General features: G+C 37.1%; 1 protein-coding gene across 8 annotated transcripts in view; it reads right to left on the minus strand.

Moving 5' to 3' along the window:
• LOC113068300 (protein 4.1-like) overlaps positions 1-14,883 on the minus strand; it is a 47,004-nt gene that overhangs the window by 18,867 nt on the left and 13,254 nt on the right. For all 8 annotated transcript variants that reach the window (XM_026240995.1, XM_026240997.1, XM_026240996.1 and 5 more), the window contains exons 2-11: positions 13,809-14,209; positions 11,498-11,968; positions 9,501-9,605; positions 9,033-9,075; positions 8,851-8,926; positions 5,633-5,851; positions 5,314-5,401; positions 3,844-3,996; positions 3,095-3,192; positions 2,835-3,010 (exon numbers count right to left, since the gene is read on the minus strand). In XM_026240995.1, the coding sequence (XP_026096780.1) occupies positions 2,835-3,010; positions 3,095-3,192; positions 3,844-3,996; positions 5,314-5,401; positions 5,633-5,851; positions 8,851-8,926; positions 9,033-9,075; positions 9,501-9,605; positions 11,498-11,968; positions 13,809-14,201 (1,822 nt within the window). In that variant the 5' untranslated portion in view covers positions 14,202-14,209. The remainder of the gene's footprint in view (positions 1-2,834; positions 3,011-3,094; positions 3,193-3,843; positions 3,997-5,313; positions 5,402-5,632; positions 5,852-8,850; positions 8,927-9,032; positions 9,076-9,500; positions 9,606-11,497; positions 11,969-13,808; positions 14,210-14,883) is intronic.

Below are 14,883 nucleotides of genomic sequence, written 5' to 3' on the forward strand. Positions count from 1 at the left end.
CTGTTCTAATTTGGTTGCAACTCTCACTGACCCTTCCAACCTTATAAAAAAGAATATACTTAAAGGTACAGGTTGTAGGACCTGCCACTAGAGGGCGCACTACCAAAACAATAACAATCGTGTGGTTTGATGACGCTAATAAGGAGCATGGGATGATGGGATTTGTAGTCTTCTACCCAACCACTGACGGCCATCAATCAGACGGAAAGATAAATCATGGATTTAACGCGAGTTCAACGATCTGCGTGAGTAGATTACATACAAAGTCAATGCAAAGACGCGATCAGACTATGGATCAGACGCATCCTTGCACGGGTCTAGAGACACGATGCCCCGCGTTTGGCGCCCCATAATACTAATCTTGTTGATCGTTATAATAGCATACGTTTTCTCTAAAGATACGAATCAAAACAACTCAACTGTCGAGTAAAACACAAGCGAGATCGGCATCTCTTTCTAGTTGAATTTTCTAGCAAAGCTACTTCAGCATTTGTCTACGACACTGTTGTCATGTGGTTTCTACGTCAGTAAAGGCGGTAACAAAAGGGGAACTAACATCATTGACAGGCGATTGCACTGCCCCGTGTCACTGTTTAGATGGGAATTTTCTCATGATTTACAAGTAGTTGAAAAAAGTAATTAGAGATATTGTTAGTAATCAGCTGTACAAAATATATAACTCTAGCCTAGTGGTTTTTGAATATTTTACTGCAGATATCTAACAAATTGTACCTTTAAGTTTGAAAAGAATGTACTGTTAATTTAATTTGCATTAAAGCTGCAGTAGGTAACTTTTGTAAAAATATATTTTTTATATATTTGTTAAACCTGTCATTATGTCCTGACAGTAGAATATGAGACAGATAATCTGTGAAAAAATCAAGCTCCTCTGGCTCCCCCAGTGTCCTATTGCCATTTGCAGGAATACATCGCCCCCGGTAAGAATCAACCAATCAGAGCTGCGGTCCATAACTTTGTTTGTGTTCAAAATGTAGAAAAATTTATATAATAAGCGAGTACACCATGAATCCATTTTCCAAACCGTGTTTTTGGCTTGTCCTGAATCACTAGGGTGCACCTATAATAAGTGTTTATATTCGGACTATTTTAGATTGCTTCGGGGATACCGAGGCGGAGTAACCCAGTACCTTTGTGATTCTTCATAGACATAAACAGAGAGAAGTAGTTCCGGCTACAATGTTCTTCTGCAAGACGCAAGCAGTTCTGTTTATTAACCGCTAGAGCGTCAAAAGTTACCTACCACAGCTTTAATTGCATTGTATGTTAATAGCATATAAATGAAGCAATTAGCAACGAGAGAGTGCTTTATAAACCACTTAAGTAAGACTTAAATACTTCATATTTAAAATATCTTTAAATATAATTTCATACAGTGATTTTATTAAAATGTGATCAGAAGGGTTTCAGGAAGAGTGCAGCTCAGAGCAGGAAAAAAATCATTTTTTTCATGATATATATTTTTTCGTTACAGCTCTAGGACTTTCATGGCTTTTGAACTGATCAGGCTCCTGTCACACAGTAGGAGACGCTCTGGGATATAACTCCTAACACAAGAACAACTGCTTCAGGACTTTAAAGTCTTCACCGGTGCATTCTGGGAGTTAAGAATTAACAATACCAAACTTACCTTCAATTAAATGTCTCAGGAAACAGCTTGTCAATCAAACTACTAATCAAAACAGCAATCTATCTCGCTTTTTCTTCTACAAGCATCTCAGAGAGGATCATGTGTTGATTGCTTCAACTGAATATGGTGTGATTTATGTTTAAAAAATATATATGTATGTAAATAACCTACAGTCTGCAGAAAGTAATTACATCTGCATCCATGTTCTACCTGGGGGCTGAATGGTTAAATTATCAGTGGGTTAACCAGGGGGGTTTTTCTGGATCGCAGTAACGTGTGTAATTAAAGTGTGTAATTAATAATGTGTAAAAACATTACATAACACATTCAGTTCACTGCATTATTTTAGTACTCTTTTTAAAAGTTTGCTAAAAGTGTACTTTTTTTTCACGAGGCTCTGCATTCTGGGATTGACTTTTCTCCCATGAAGTATGACTTGCTTTTTGTTTTTTAATTCAGCCAAATGGAGGCATCCTATAGAGCAGCATTAGTGTGAAATGGACTTGACACACGTTTGAGTCACATGCACATTTCAGAAATACACTGCACTGTCAACATGACTTAACATTTCTAGCCCAAAAAGGCCAGCAGGAGTCGAGACTCAAAACCCACACCTGAGGACTGAGAAAGCTGTCCAGCATCAGGTTGTTAACACAAATAGCCTGGATGCTGAGTCTATCCGTCCTTCAGCGCAAAGCCAGCAGAGACAAATGACTTTTGCTCCCAGCTCAAATACCTGCAGCACAACTTACACAAAGAGTCTGAACCTCCCCATGAGAAGTGCATTACAGAACTGGAAGGAGACTGAGAAACGGAGATAGACAGAGCAAAAGAGTTCCCAAACAGAGCAAAAGCGAGTGTCGGACTCGTGATCGAACTCCCCGATGTGACAGGCAGTGATTGGCCAGAATCCAACAACATCTGCCTCTACTTTCAATCTAACCATCTGTATCCACACGCAATCAGATCGGACTACAGTAAATGCAGAAAAAAGAGAAAAGGTAACTGTTATATTGATAGTCCACTGTAGACATTCTGCACGTTGAAGTGCACATCATCTTATGTTCCTAACCCTAACCTGACAGTCTATTAATACTCTAACGACTGCTAGTTGACATGGAGTTGCAACGTTACTTATAGTTAGTGGAGTGTATATCAAAACAACATCGGATGACTGCTGACACACCTCCATCTAAGCTGCGGGACGCCCTCTTACTGGCGGAGCGCTGGAAATGAGGTGCGGGCCGGTCGATCACGGAGCTGGCCTGACGGGTCTGGGCTTGAGTTCGGCCGCTGTAGCGAAACTTGGACCCCAGAGCCAGGAACTTCCTGGGAGTGGTGGCCGCTTCTGTGGACGTCAACCTGAGACCACAGAGTTCACGTGATGAAGATGTGAAATCAAGATGTGAATGCATGGTGTGATGATGTACCGTTTGACATTCATACCTGAAGAATGTGTGATGCTCCACACACACTTTCCACAGTTTCTTGGAGGCCTTGTAGTTGGGCAGCTTAAAGCCGATGGCGCTTTCGTAATGTTCCAGCTAAAAAACACAGTACAACAAAGACCGTCTGAAATACCATTCTAAAATCAATAACTATGGGGAAAAAAAGTATATGTGTCTCTTTTTAAAGATGTATTTGAGACCATAAAGATAATGCACTTAGATTTAAATTTCCAGTTAACTGAGTGAAAAATAGACAACTTAATACATTTAAACATCATTTTATTATAATATGTTGTAACAAACATCTGACAATGTAAATAAATAAATAATTTAATGTTTCAAACATCAATATCTGGATAATATTATAAAACAATGGTTAAAACTGAAAGAATACAATACAATTATTTAATATATATATATATATATATATATATATATATATATATATATATATATATATATATATATATATATATATATATATATTAAGGAACAGTAAAATTCTTTTTTAATAAAAGTTTGATTATGTTTTTATATGTAATTTTATTTAAAAGAACAGAAATGAGTAATAAAATGTGAAATATATTTTTAAATGATAAAAATGAATGATTAAGAACATAAAGAAAATAAAGAAAGAAAAATAATAATTAAAAATATATTTTAAAGCATCAAAAAATGACATCGAAACAAAATAAAAGGTAATGTGAGCTGAATCGATTTGGCATTTCTAAGGCTGTGTACACTTACATCAGACGGCCGTATCTTGATGAAGAAACTGCTGCGTTTGTAGGAGACTTTGAGGACTTTGGGCCAGGGGAATCGATTGATCCTCAGCTTGTCCTTATACACCATCAGGCCACTGGAGCAGACCCCCAGCATTATATCCACTCCGTCCAGATCCTGACAGAAAGATGAGAAAAGAACATAGACCCAGCATATAAACAAAGATTTTGCATCTTCACAGTTCCACCACTATGGGGCGTCCATGCTTCTCTTTTAAAAAGTGAACTCCATTAATTTATTTAAATCCGTGGCTTGATGCAAACAGATTGACCTGGTTTCAGCTACCAAATCAGAGGACATGCAACATCACAAGCACTCCTGTGAGATGAAGGATATTTCCATCTGACAGATGATTTTACGAGAGCTCAGATCGATGGAGAATCAGTGCTGGGGGAAGGCACACTGTCTAACTGGGACATGGAACTGAATGTGTTTTAAGTCACAGCATGCCTCAGTAAAGGGAGACTTAATGTATTTATGTAATTTATTATTATTATTAGTAGTAGTATTATTAGTATTACTATATAGTAAAATAAAATATTTAAATAAAATATATTTAAATATAAAATAAATTTATATTTACATTTAATGCGTTTAGCAGACACTTTTATCCAGAGTGAATCAATAATTACAAAACCAACTTCATGTAAAGTAAATGAAATAGGTTTTCATTTTATTTATTTATTTATTGAATGTTAAGCATTTTTATAAATAACATTTATTTATTTGATATTTAGGTTTATTTCATTTTTTTTTTTTAAGAAAATATTAGAATGCATTACAAACCTCATACAAAATACAATAAAACAACGTATTTAATATTTAATATGACAAACAAGGCTGTCAAAATTGCTGAAAAACTAAATTAGAATTATATTTTAATTTAAAATGCATAATTTCAGTTAGGGTGAAGAAAAGTTTTTGGCTTCTCCCCTGAGGTCACAAGAGGGTGCATCCAGCAAAATATTACTAATGCATGTTTATTCAAAGAGTAAGAAAACATGACTGTGGAAAAAAATGCATATTTAAAATAATGTTTATAAACAAATTATAATTAATTAAGTTGCTTAAACAACTACAAACAAAACAGCGTCATGTATGCATGCATAGTTAAACACAACGGGCCAAAAGCCAGTAACACAGAATACATTTTTTAATTTAACAACATGAGAAGCAGTGGGAAGGGGAACAAAAACCCACTATAAAATCTCGAGATATGTTTTTACATATAGATAAAGTTTTTGCATTCGACTGTGGATTTGTATTTTAAATTCTACGAATATTTTAAATTCACATATTTTTTTTGGACACCACTAATGACAAACAACATTTTCTGAAGGTTAACCATTTTTATTTAATAATTTATTTATTTTTTATTTTTATTTTTTTTTATCATCATTCATCACATTTATGAAAGGTGTCGATCTACTCTACCTTTGCCTGGTGGAGGTCAACCCCATACATGGCCAGTTTTTTAGCATTCTCCAGGAACATCATATCAGCCTGAGCCGGACTCATAGATCTGTAGAAAAATTAAAACAAACAAAAATAATAAGAAATGCATGTTTACAAAATACACTATTCAGGTGTCATAACAACGTAACCTTGCTAAAGAAAAGCAAAGTGCAAATATCTATATTTGAATCTTAATCTCCTGTAAATGTGCATTTATTTTGCCTGTATTAACACTTATTTATGAATATAGATTTGTGTGTAAATCATCAGCCCAGCAGTAAGAAGCAGTCATGATCACCTGTATGTGCGGTGCAGCTCCATCACTTTCTCCTCCAGCTCCCTGGTCTGTCCTGGGATGAGCTGGAGCTCCTTGGCGTAGTCAGTGGCGTGCACCTCGGGGTCGTACTCGCCCAGCTCAGACTGCAGGGCGTAAGATCCCAGCAGGGCCAGGGTCACGAAAGAGCAGGGCAGCCGGCCGTTCTTGATGTCCTTCCGCAGCTGCAAACACAAGTAGTACCTGCAGAGCGCAAATCATTTAGACATTATGTGCCAAGTTATCACATGTTACAAGTTAGGACAAGATGTTGTTGTGAAATCTAATACACAAGAGTCCAGACCTGTTATCATGACGACAGTAAAGTGACGTCACTGTGATTATTCAGGGTGAGGGGGCTTTTGTTATTTACGAGTGTGATAATGAAAGTAGAGAATTGCATGTTCACTTGGTAGGAAACAGCAGGAGGCTTTCAGTTTTATTAATGATTTAATCTGGCAAGTATCAGAGATTAGTTTTAAAATTAGTGAGAGAGAGAGAGAGAGAGAGAGAGAGAGAGAGAGAGAGACTCCTATCTTCCATGGCAGGAAATGGATATCAGTAAGGATGAGGATTGTAATGAATTGAACTATTCTAGTTGTGATTCCAACTGTAAAATCACTAAAGGCACTTACTGTTTTTTTTTTTGGTGGCACTTTTAAATGAAGTAGCAGTGCCACTGCTGAATCTGTTTTTTACACGAGGTACTTTAGTAGGGTTTTCCACTACTCTGTTACTCCTGATAAATTATTTGTTTCTAGCTAAGGCTGCACAATATCGGAAAACGTCTACAATGATTGAGATCATTTCAAAGGGCAATGCATTTAAGTATAAAAACATACAAAAATGGTTTTATTACTGAAGTTCAGGACTGAACAAAAATGTGCATGTTCACACTTGGGTATAATCTTTACGTAAACCATCTCAAACCTCTTTCAGTAGCCATAAAGATAGAAAAAAGGAACAGTACAAAATTTAATATTCTGCATTTCCACTGTTGGCCCATTCAATATGACTATAAAATAATAATAATTCTATTTTTTTTTCTTATTGTGAAAAATATTAATATATTAATATATAGCAAGTTGTAAGTAAAATTCTGTATTTATTAAAAGTTTATATATATATATATATATATATATATATATATATATATATATATATATATATATATATATATATATATATATATATATATTTCACTATCAAATGTTTATTTTATCAGATTGCCAACAAATAAAGATGTTGTATGTTTGTGAAGCTTGGCACTGTGTTCATTTACACACGTACTGTCCATTTTGCTTAGTGCGCTTAAGGCTGTGATTTCAATCAATACATTTATGCAATGTGTATTTAAAGGGTTATGTGCGCACTTTATTTCACGTCTTCTGGACAGTTGACAACAAACACCTGCTTTCCCCCATTGAAAGGCTTGGAAGAGCAAGGACAATTTTTAATATAACTTTGATTGGATTATTCTGAAAGAGGAAAGCCACATACACCTGGGATGCTTCAAGGGTGAGTAGAAGATGGACAAATGTTCATTCTCAGGTGAACTAACCCTTCAAGAGTGAAGCACGGCACTGTGTAATTTGATGTTTCAGCATCGCAGGCTCGGTTTACACTAAATAAACACAGTGCCGCGCTTCACCCTAAAACACATATTCAGCAACACATTTATTATACAACACTCATTTTTTTAGTTAAATCACAGGCTTTGAAATTTAATAATCCCACTAAGCCATACCACAAAATCGCGGTGGATATGATATGTTAATGTATTTGGTCTTTTTACTGCCAGTGCATATGGCGATTAGGCTTGTTGCGATAGTCGGTGTTACCGGTGATACACGGTGTTTAACCCACCTACCGGTCATAGCACTTGACCACCGGCACCGTGGTCTTTGTGTTTGTGCAACAAGCTGCGCATCCGAGAGAGTGTTCAGCACGATGGAAAACATAATCACCCCAACAAGATCTCTTTTGAAACCAGAAATGGTAAATATGTTGGCTTTTCTGGCCAGGAATATGTAATAATATGTATGCAACAAGCAGTGTGATCACGTTTTGTGATGTAAAATGAAGGTTTTTCGTTTATTGTTTCTCATTTAGCCTATTTATAATTTTTTTGTACGGTGTATGCAGTTAATAGGCCTACCTCTTTTTTTAACAGCTTAACGTGAGTTTAATTTTTATATTAGTTTTTTTTCTTTTTGCACTTAAGTGTCCAGTGATTATTCGGGTAGGCTACCTTATTTAACTAAGTTTTTGATGTTTGTTCGTTTCATATTCGATGGTTGTGCGGTGTTTTTTTTTTTTTTTTTGCTGAAAAAGGCAGGCACTTTAACGAATAGTGATTTTTTTTTATATAATTTCATGTTTGATACTTGCACGATGTGTGCAGTGGTTTGTTTTGTTAATAAATGCACTTTAAAGGTGTTTCATAAGTGCCTTTGTTTAGCTAGTTTTTGCATGGTGTGTTAAGTTATTATTCATTTTGCAATAAAGATGTGTGTAATACAAGCGAGTGTCTTATTGTTTTGTGTATTTTTATTAAGAGTAAAATAAATTAACCCATGATTAATTCAAACAAATGCTACTGAATTGCCGCTAATTAAAGTGAAAGTAAATTGAGACATGTGCACGTCTGCACGACCGCATTTTCGGCCACTGGAAATCCCCGACACGCAACCCCGGTGACACCGGGATTACCGTTTTTTTTACACGTCGATTAACCGGTGGAAAAAATCCATCACCGCAACATCCCTAATGGCGATACGGTGCCATGATTATTTAAGACATACTGCTGCTGCTCCAATAGCATATAAAATAACCAGTAGCAGATCTATACAGGTGGAGCTGGGGAAGGTGGAGGGTTTTGGAGAACTCTGAATCTCGAGTGAACACTAGCCAGAAATTTAATTACAAGGCAGTAAGCTCATTGGCTGCATATGCAGCATGAACCAATCAGCTTGTGCCAAGTCGTTTTACTCTCTGAATATTATCAGTTAAGTTAACACCCCATCAGCCAGCGCCATCTAGAGTTTCATGACTGAACTATATATTTTATTTCTACATGGCTAGAGATCAGGAATCGGATTAAGGAAGTGACAGGGAAAGGGACGGGTGGTTGAAGAGGTTCCTTTAAAAGTCAAATCATTTGACCAGTTAGCATATTATACGTAAAATAAAGTGCTGTTCACCTGGTGATGTCTTCTGATAGCTGGGCTGGATCAGGGGGGTAGAACTTCACATTGAATGTGAAATCGTAGTTGCTGCCTAGATAAATACAAACATAATGTAAAACAGGACCTACACAAACCGACACTGACTTTCTGATAGCTATTTCATATGTCATAGAGATGAACGGCATGATGCTACTCACCTTGTACTTGCCGCCTGATCTCCTTGGTGAAGTCCAGCCATGTCTGAAAGACAAATAAAGCTGCATCTAAAGGCCTGTGTACACCAAGAACTAAACGATGGCTATATTAGTATCCACACTAGGGCTGCACGATAAACCGCATGCAAGATTTAAAGTGCATCTTGTCACTTGTTCACTGACGAGCAAAATATGATCTTGTTTTTGCGCAGCTTGTCAGTGAACAATGGCTCTGTTTATTACGAGCGATTTATTTTTGAAAATTACAGGACAATATTATTAAAACTTTAAAGTTAGTTAATGTTAGAGTTTTACTGCTATCAGAACTTATGATGTAAGTCAATACGGCCATAATTTATAAGAAAAGCATGTCTTTCAGTTTAGACAGTAATTACTATCCAAAAGCTTACATAAACCTGAAGAAAACATGCTGTATCAAAAAAAAGAAAGAAAGAAAAGCTGCCTGAGCACCTTTATGGTTGGCGTCTCCCATATGGCCAGACCGTAATAGTCCTTCTCTAATAGGTTCAGGTGGTCACACACTTTTGCAAACAGATCCTGGCCTTTGGCATGTTTCTGGAAACAAAGACATGTAGTTCAAACACAGAAGTATTTCAGTCAGACAACAACTGTAGTCCTTATACACATACTTGTTAGTGAAATCATGATTTTTAAGCATACAGTGATTGTATAAAGATATGACTGTGTATATTTTTTTAGCACAAAACATGAGAGTCCAAGATATTTTTCTGAGGGAAACCATGGCTTGAAATTGTCTTCAGAGTTTTATGTTTATGAATCGATCAGCTTTATTAGCAAGTGATGTAATTTACAGAGTAGCATACTACTGTAATATAATTTTCCTATTCCTTCACTCTATAGCAGGGATGCTCAAATCTGGCCCACGAGATCCACCTTCCTGCAGAGTTTAACTCCAACGCTACTCTAACACATGTGAGCATGCTAAGCCCTGTCTTCAAATCACGGGTGGAGGTAAACTCTGCAGCGCACTGACCCTCCAGGGCAAGATTCGACGGACTCTGCTATAAAGTATGGAAACCCATTTCTGCCACACATGATAAAAAAGAATGCTTTGGTAAATCAGAATTGTAATATCAAAATTATGAGAGAAAAAGTTGAAATGATTAGATACTAAGTCATAATTATGAGATGAAAAGTCCAAATTATTACATAAATTAAATTACCAATAAAGTCATAATTGTGACAGTAAATCAGAATTATGAGAGAAAAAGTCAAAATGACGAAAAGGTTAAAACTAACAAAAACAACTGACATTAATAGGTGAGATGATGACAAAAGTCGTGATGTTGAAATTATAAGATAAAATGTCATAGCTATGACAGAAAGTTGAAATATGAGATATGGCAATGTTCTTTTTTTAACTCTTTTATCCCATAATTTCAACTATTTATCTTATAATCATGATTCATGATTATGAAAAAAGTGAAAATTATGAGATACTAAGTCAAAATTATGAGAAATACCTTAAAAACTATAACAACAAATTTTAAAATTATAACATAAAAAGTCATAATTTTGCTAGTAAATCAAAATGATAAAATTAAGAGTCAGTTATGACAAAGTCAGTACTATGATTTTAATTTGAAAACATTTTTGAAGTTAATTTAAACTATTTATCTCATGGCCATTACTCATGATTATGACATAAATAGTGCAAATTATGAGATATTATGCCCTGACCATGATGTTTTTTTTTCATATGTGACAGAAATGTGCTTCCATAATTTCAAATGTGTTGAATTAAGCAAATTTCCTTTACGCATGGAATACCCAGTACCCATTCCAAAGTACCCAACCGAACACATTGTGCTGGATACTGAATCCCACAATGCAATGTGTACGACTTCACTTTCCAGGGTGAATCAACTGGAAGTTCATCATGTTTTTGATTCATTACTATTGTGGGACTGCCAAAGACTAAGACATTTTTACAAGATGATAACTAGTTCACATGCAAAATAGGGAGGTCATGTGACAAAGTAGTACACTACTGTTTGAAACATACTATTTTTGACATATACAGTTCATGTTCAATAAAAATAGTTGTCCATTCTAACATGCCTCTTGTGTGGAAATCTAATTGTTAGCTTAGCACGCAACATGCTAACAGCAGAGACAGCTGTGAAGGTAAAGCGAGCCTTGCGGGTCAAGTTGCTGCTAATAGGGATGTTCTGTTTCTCTTAGGATGCTATCTCAGTAGAGACAAGATCCACACTGTACGATGGCGACAAAAACAGGCCGAAATGTCACATCAGCAGAAACAGTCTCTCAGTAGTCTGAGAGTTAATTAGCAAAGGAAGTAAAAGCCCTTGAGCAACTCGAGTTTCAGAGTCACTCTCCTGGGACTAGACAACGATACACACACTCGATAAGCAACAAAAGCAGGAGGTGTTTGCTCTGTGTGTGTGTGTGTGTGTGTCGCTTACTTCCAGCTCACACTCGAAGAGAGAATCATCCAGCAGCTTGACTTTGCATTGCATGATCCTGGGCCGGCGAGATGCTTTCTGCTTCTTCCCCTCCTCCTCCTCCACCGTGTTCTCCTCCTGTTTCACTTCCTCTATCTCTCCTTCCTCCTTTACTTCTGTTTCTGCCGCACATGCATCTTCCGGCTTGGCCTCTTCCTCTACTTTCTCTTTTTCCTTCTCGCATTCCTTGTCTTTCTCTCCCTCCTCTCCTTTGGCCTTGTCCTCGTTTTTCTTCTCCTTTTTCTCTTTTTTGTCCTTCTTCTCTTTCTTCTCTGCTTTCTCTTTTTTCTCTGGCTTCTCCTTCTTCTCCGGCTTCTCCTTATCTGCTTTCTCCTTCTTTTCTTTCTTCTTCTCCTTCTTTTCCCCCTTCTCCCCCATTTCTCCCTTGCCGGACTCCAGCTCGGCGTCTTCCTTCTGATCTGCTACGATTTGCTGGAGGAAGACAAATATAAACATTTTATATATCCGAAGATTAGATTATTACACAACTAATTTTCTGGAGGAAAAGTACAAAGTCTTGCTGATACAGTGCAACCACAGACATGCTTCTGTGAGCATGTAAGACATTCTGCTGCTGCACAAATAGCATAGGAAATCGCCTATAGCAGATCTGTACAGGTGGTGCTGGGGGAGGTGGAGGGTTTCAGAACCACAAAATGAAAACGTTGAGCAACCAACTGTTTAAAACATGTCATCATTAATGCGTTTCTATCACTTTTCAGGCACATTTTAACTTATTTCAGAAAAACCTTCCTGACGTCAGAATGAAATAAAAATTCACTCTATTTTTTTAATGCATGTTATGGATCTACGTATGAACAATTCATTTGTGCATATGTTTAATTTTTTTGTTTAATTTACATTTAATTTTGAATCATAAAATGTATCTTTGGTGGTGAATGTAGGACTTCTCCAATGATTTAGTCCACTTAAACCCATCCCTGCTAGCTCATGTTCAATTGCCTCCATTTTTGAGTGCAAAGTCCACATCTCACAATCCAATCAACAACCAACAGAACTATGTCCCTGGCCTAAATTCTTTCTTTTTCATTACACATTTGTATGCCACAATGCTCTAGAAATAATCTGTCGCTACTCCTTTTGAACTTGAATTTATTTGTATTTTTTTTACATTTGCAAAAAAAATGTAGACATAAACTAAGCAAATGGTACCATGGTGGTCATCATTTACTCAGCCTCAATTTTTGTAGCCATTGGCTTCCATAGTACGGAAAAAAAAATACAATTGAAGTCAATGGCCACCAGCAACTGATAGGAAACCAAAATTCTTCAAAATATCTTCTTTTGTGTTCAACAGAAGAAATAATCTCATATCGGTTTGGAACAACATGAGGGTGAGTAAATTATGACAAAATGTTCATTTATGGGTGAACAATCTCTTTAAAACAATTCAAATATTACGAGAAAACAGAGCATAATAAATAATGAAAAGCTAGCATTGGGGAAAAAAAGCTGAAGCATGTTGACAGCAGTTAGCAATGCCTAAAATACCAGCCTTTCAGTATGAACAACCTCTCAGAAAGCTTTTAGTGTACTGTGCTGCTGGAGCAGATGAGAGCTGCACAGAGGTTTGTGACCGTAACTCAACGTGTGAATGTGAGATGTGTGAAGCCCCACAGTTCAGTTGCTTTTGCAGAGACATCCCTTGCTACATGATAAAAGTGTGAACATCCAGATGTCACCCTGAGGTCGTATCTGTCAGTTAGCCCACACACCAGTAGGCTGAGGGTTACGATGACTTTTGAAAGTCTAGGAGATGCTTTACTGTTTTTCTTCAGAAGACTTAGCATTTATTCATGTGGAGCACTTGTATTTTAGCCAAAACAGATTTGGAGGGAAATGCTGATGTTTAATTAGAACCGCTCTAATGAGACATTTTGAAGGTGTCAGTGTTTTCAGACAGAACCGAAGATCACTGACAAGCTACGCAATATCGCGTTCATTATCCCATACGAATCGCCTTCGATAATTAACGCGATATTACGTAGCTGGTCAGTGATCTACGGCTCTGTCTATTAAATGCCGCTCCAATTATAAGCAGGTGCTAGCGATTTAACCGTAATCACGGAACCAGATTTACTGACTAGATGCGCATGATCATATTGTTAGATATATCGCTCCCAGCCCTAGCATTACACCAAATACACAAAATAATGTTGTTTTGGCAGCGTCATATTAACCCTTTGAATCTGACTCTAATTTTAGCACAATTAAGAAATGTAACCGTACACGTGTAGTTTCTGTGTCTCACCTGGTTTTCAGCACTGCTGACTGAGTGCTGGTCTAGAGCAACATCGCCCTCTATGCGCAGTTCTGGCTCGGGGTCCGCTATGGGAGCTTTGGGTTCTTCCTGGCTGTCCTTGTCCCTTGCCCTCTCTGTCTCCGCCCCCTCGCCGTCAGAGCACTGTGAGCGGCGCTTCAGGAAGGAGGAGAAGAGGCGGGACAGGCCGCGGCCAGCGGAGGTGCGCTGGCGCGGCTTCAGCTGCTGTTCCTCCTCCGAGCCCCCGGGGGGCGGCGAGGTGCCAGAGGAGCTGTCCTGAGCGGTGTCAGCGGGACCTGGCTCCTGTGCAGCGGGGTCCTCCTCTTCCTGCTGCTGCTCGCACACCTGCTTCTTATGAACGCTCTCCACCTCGTCTGTGGTCATGGCAGTCACTAGAGGAAGAGACGTTCAGTTAAAGTCACGTATCTGTTTTACAGCAATGTTGAAAGTAGTATTTTAAAAGTGTCGGGATGCTATACTATTTCACACTTGTGGCCTAGGCACTTCAGAATGTGTGCATGCAATAGGAAGTAAGTGCGTAAGACTGTCTTTGTCTGAAAAAAAAAAAAAAAAACGATGCTCAGTGCCCTTAACCCATGCTAAATCTCTAACAACACTTCGTTTTTGAGGCTAAGTGCATCACATCGTTCACCAGGTTCAAGAAAATCACTAGAATTCAAAGAAAACTTTTAGATATTAAAAGTTGATATTTGGTAGCAAAACATGAGGAAAACTATGCTAACTAAACTATACACTATACAACTATACATAAGATATTACATAAAAGTGTAAAAAATCCATTAAAGTGTATAATTTGATAAACTACACAGTGTAAGTTGAATTTATTCGTTTTTTCATAGTTTGATTGTAAAACACAATAATTCACAGAATATTTTACAGTTTAATTACTTATTACACATAATTTGGTAGTAAATTGTAGAGTTGCACATTGTATTGGTGTGGAGATGAGTATTGTATATAAATGAACGTATGTATTTTGTAAAACACTAGCCACTATTTTATATCACTTAATTAGAAGCATCACAGTCACTAAATTGATCCATAA

Source organism: Carassius auratus, linkage group LG44F (assembly GCF_003368295.1).
Source record: "Carassius auratus strain Wakin linkage group LG44F, ASM336829v1, whole genome shotgun sequence".
NCBI lineage: Eukaryota > Metazoa > Chordata > Actinopteri > Cypriniformes > Cyprinidae > Carassius > Carassius auratus.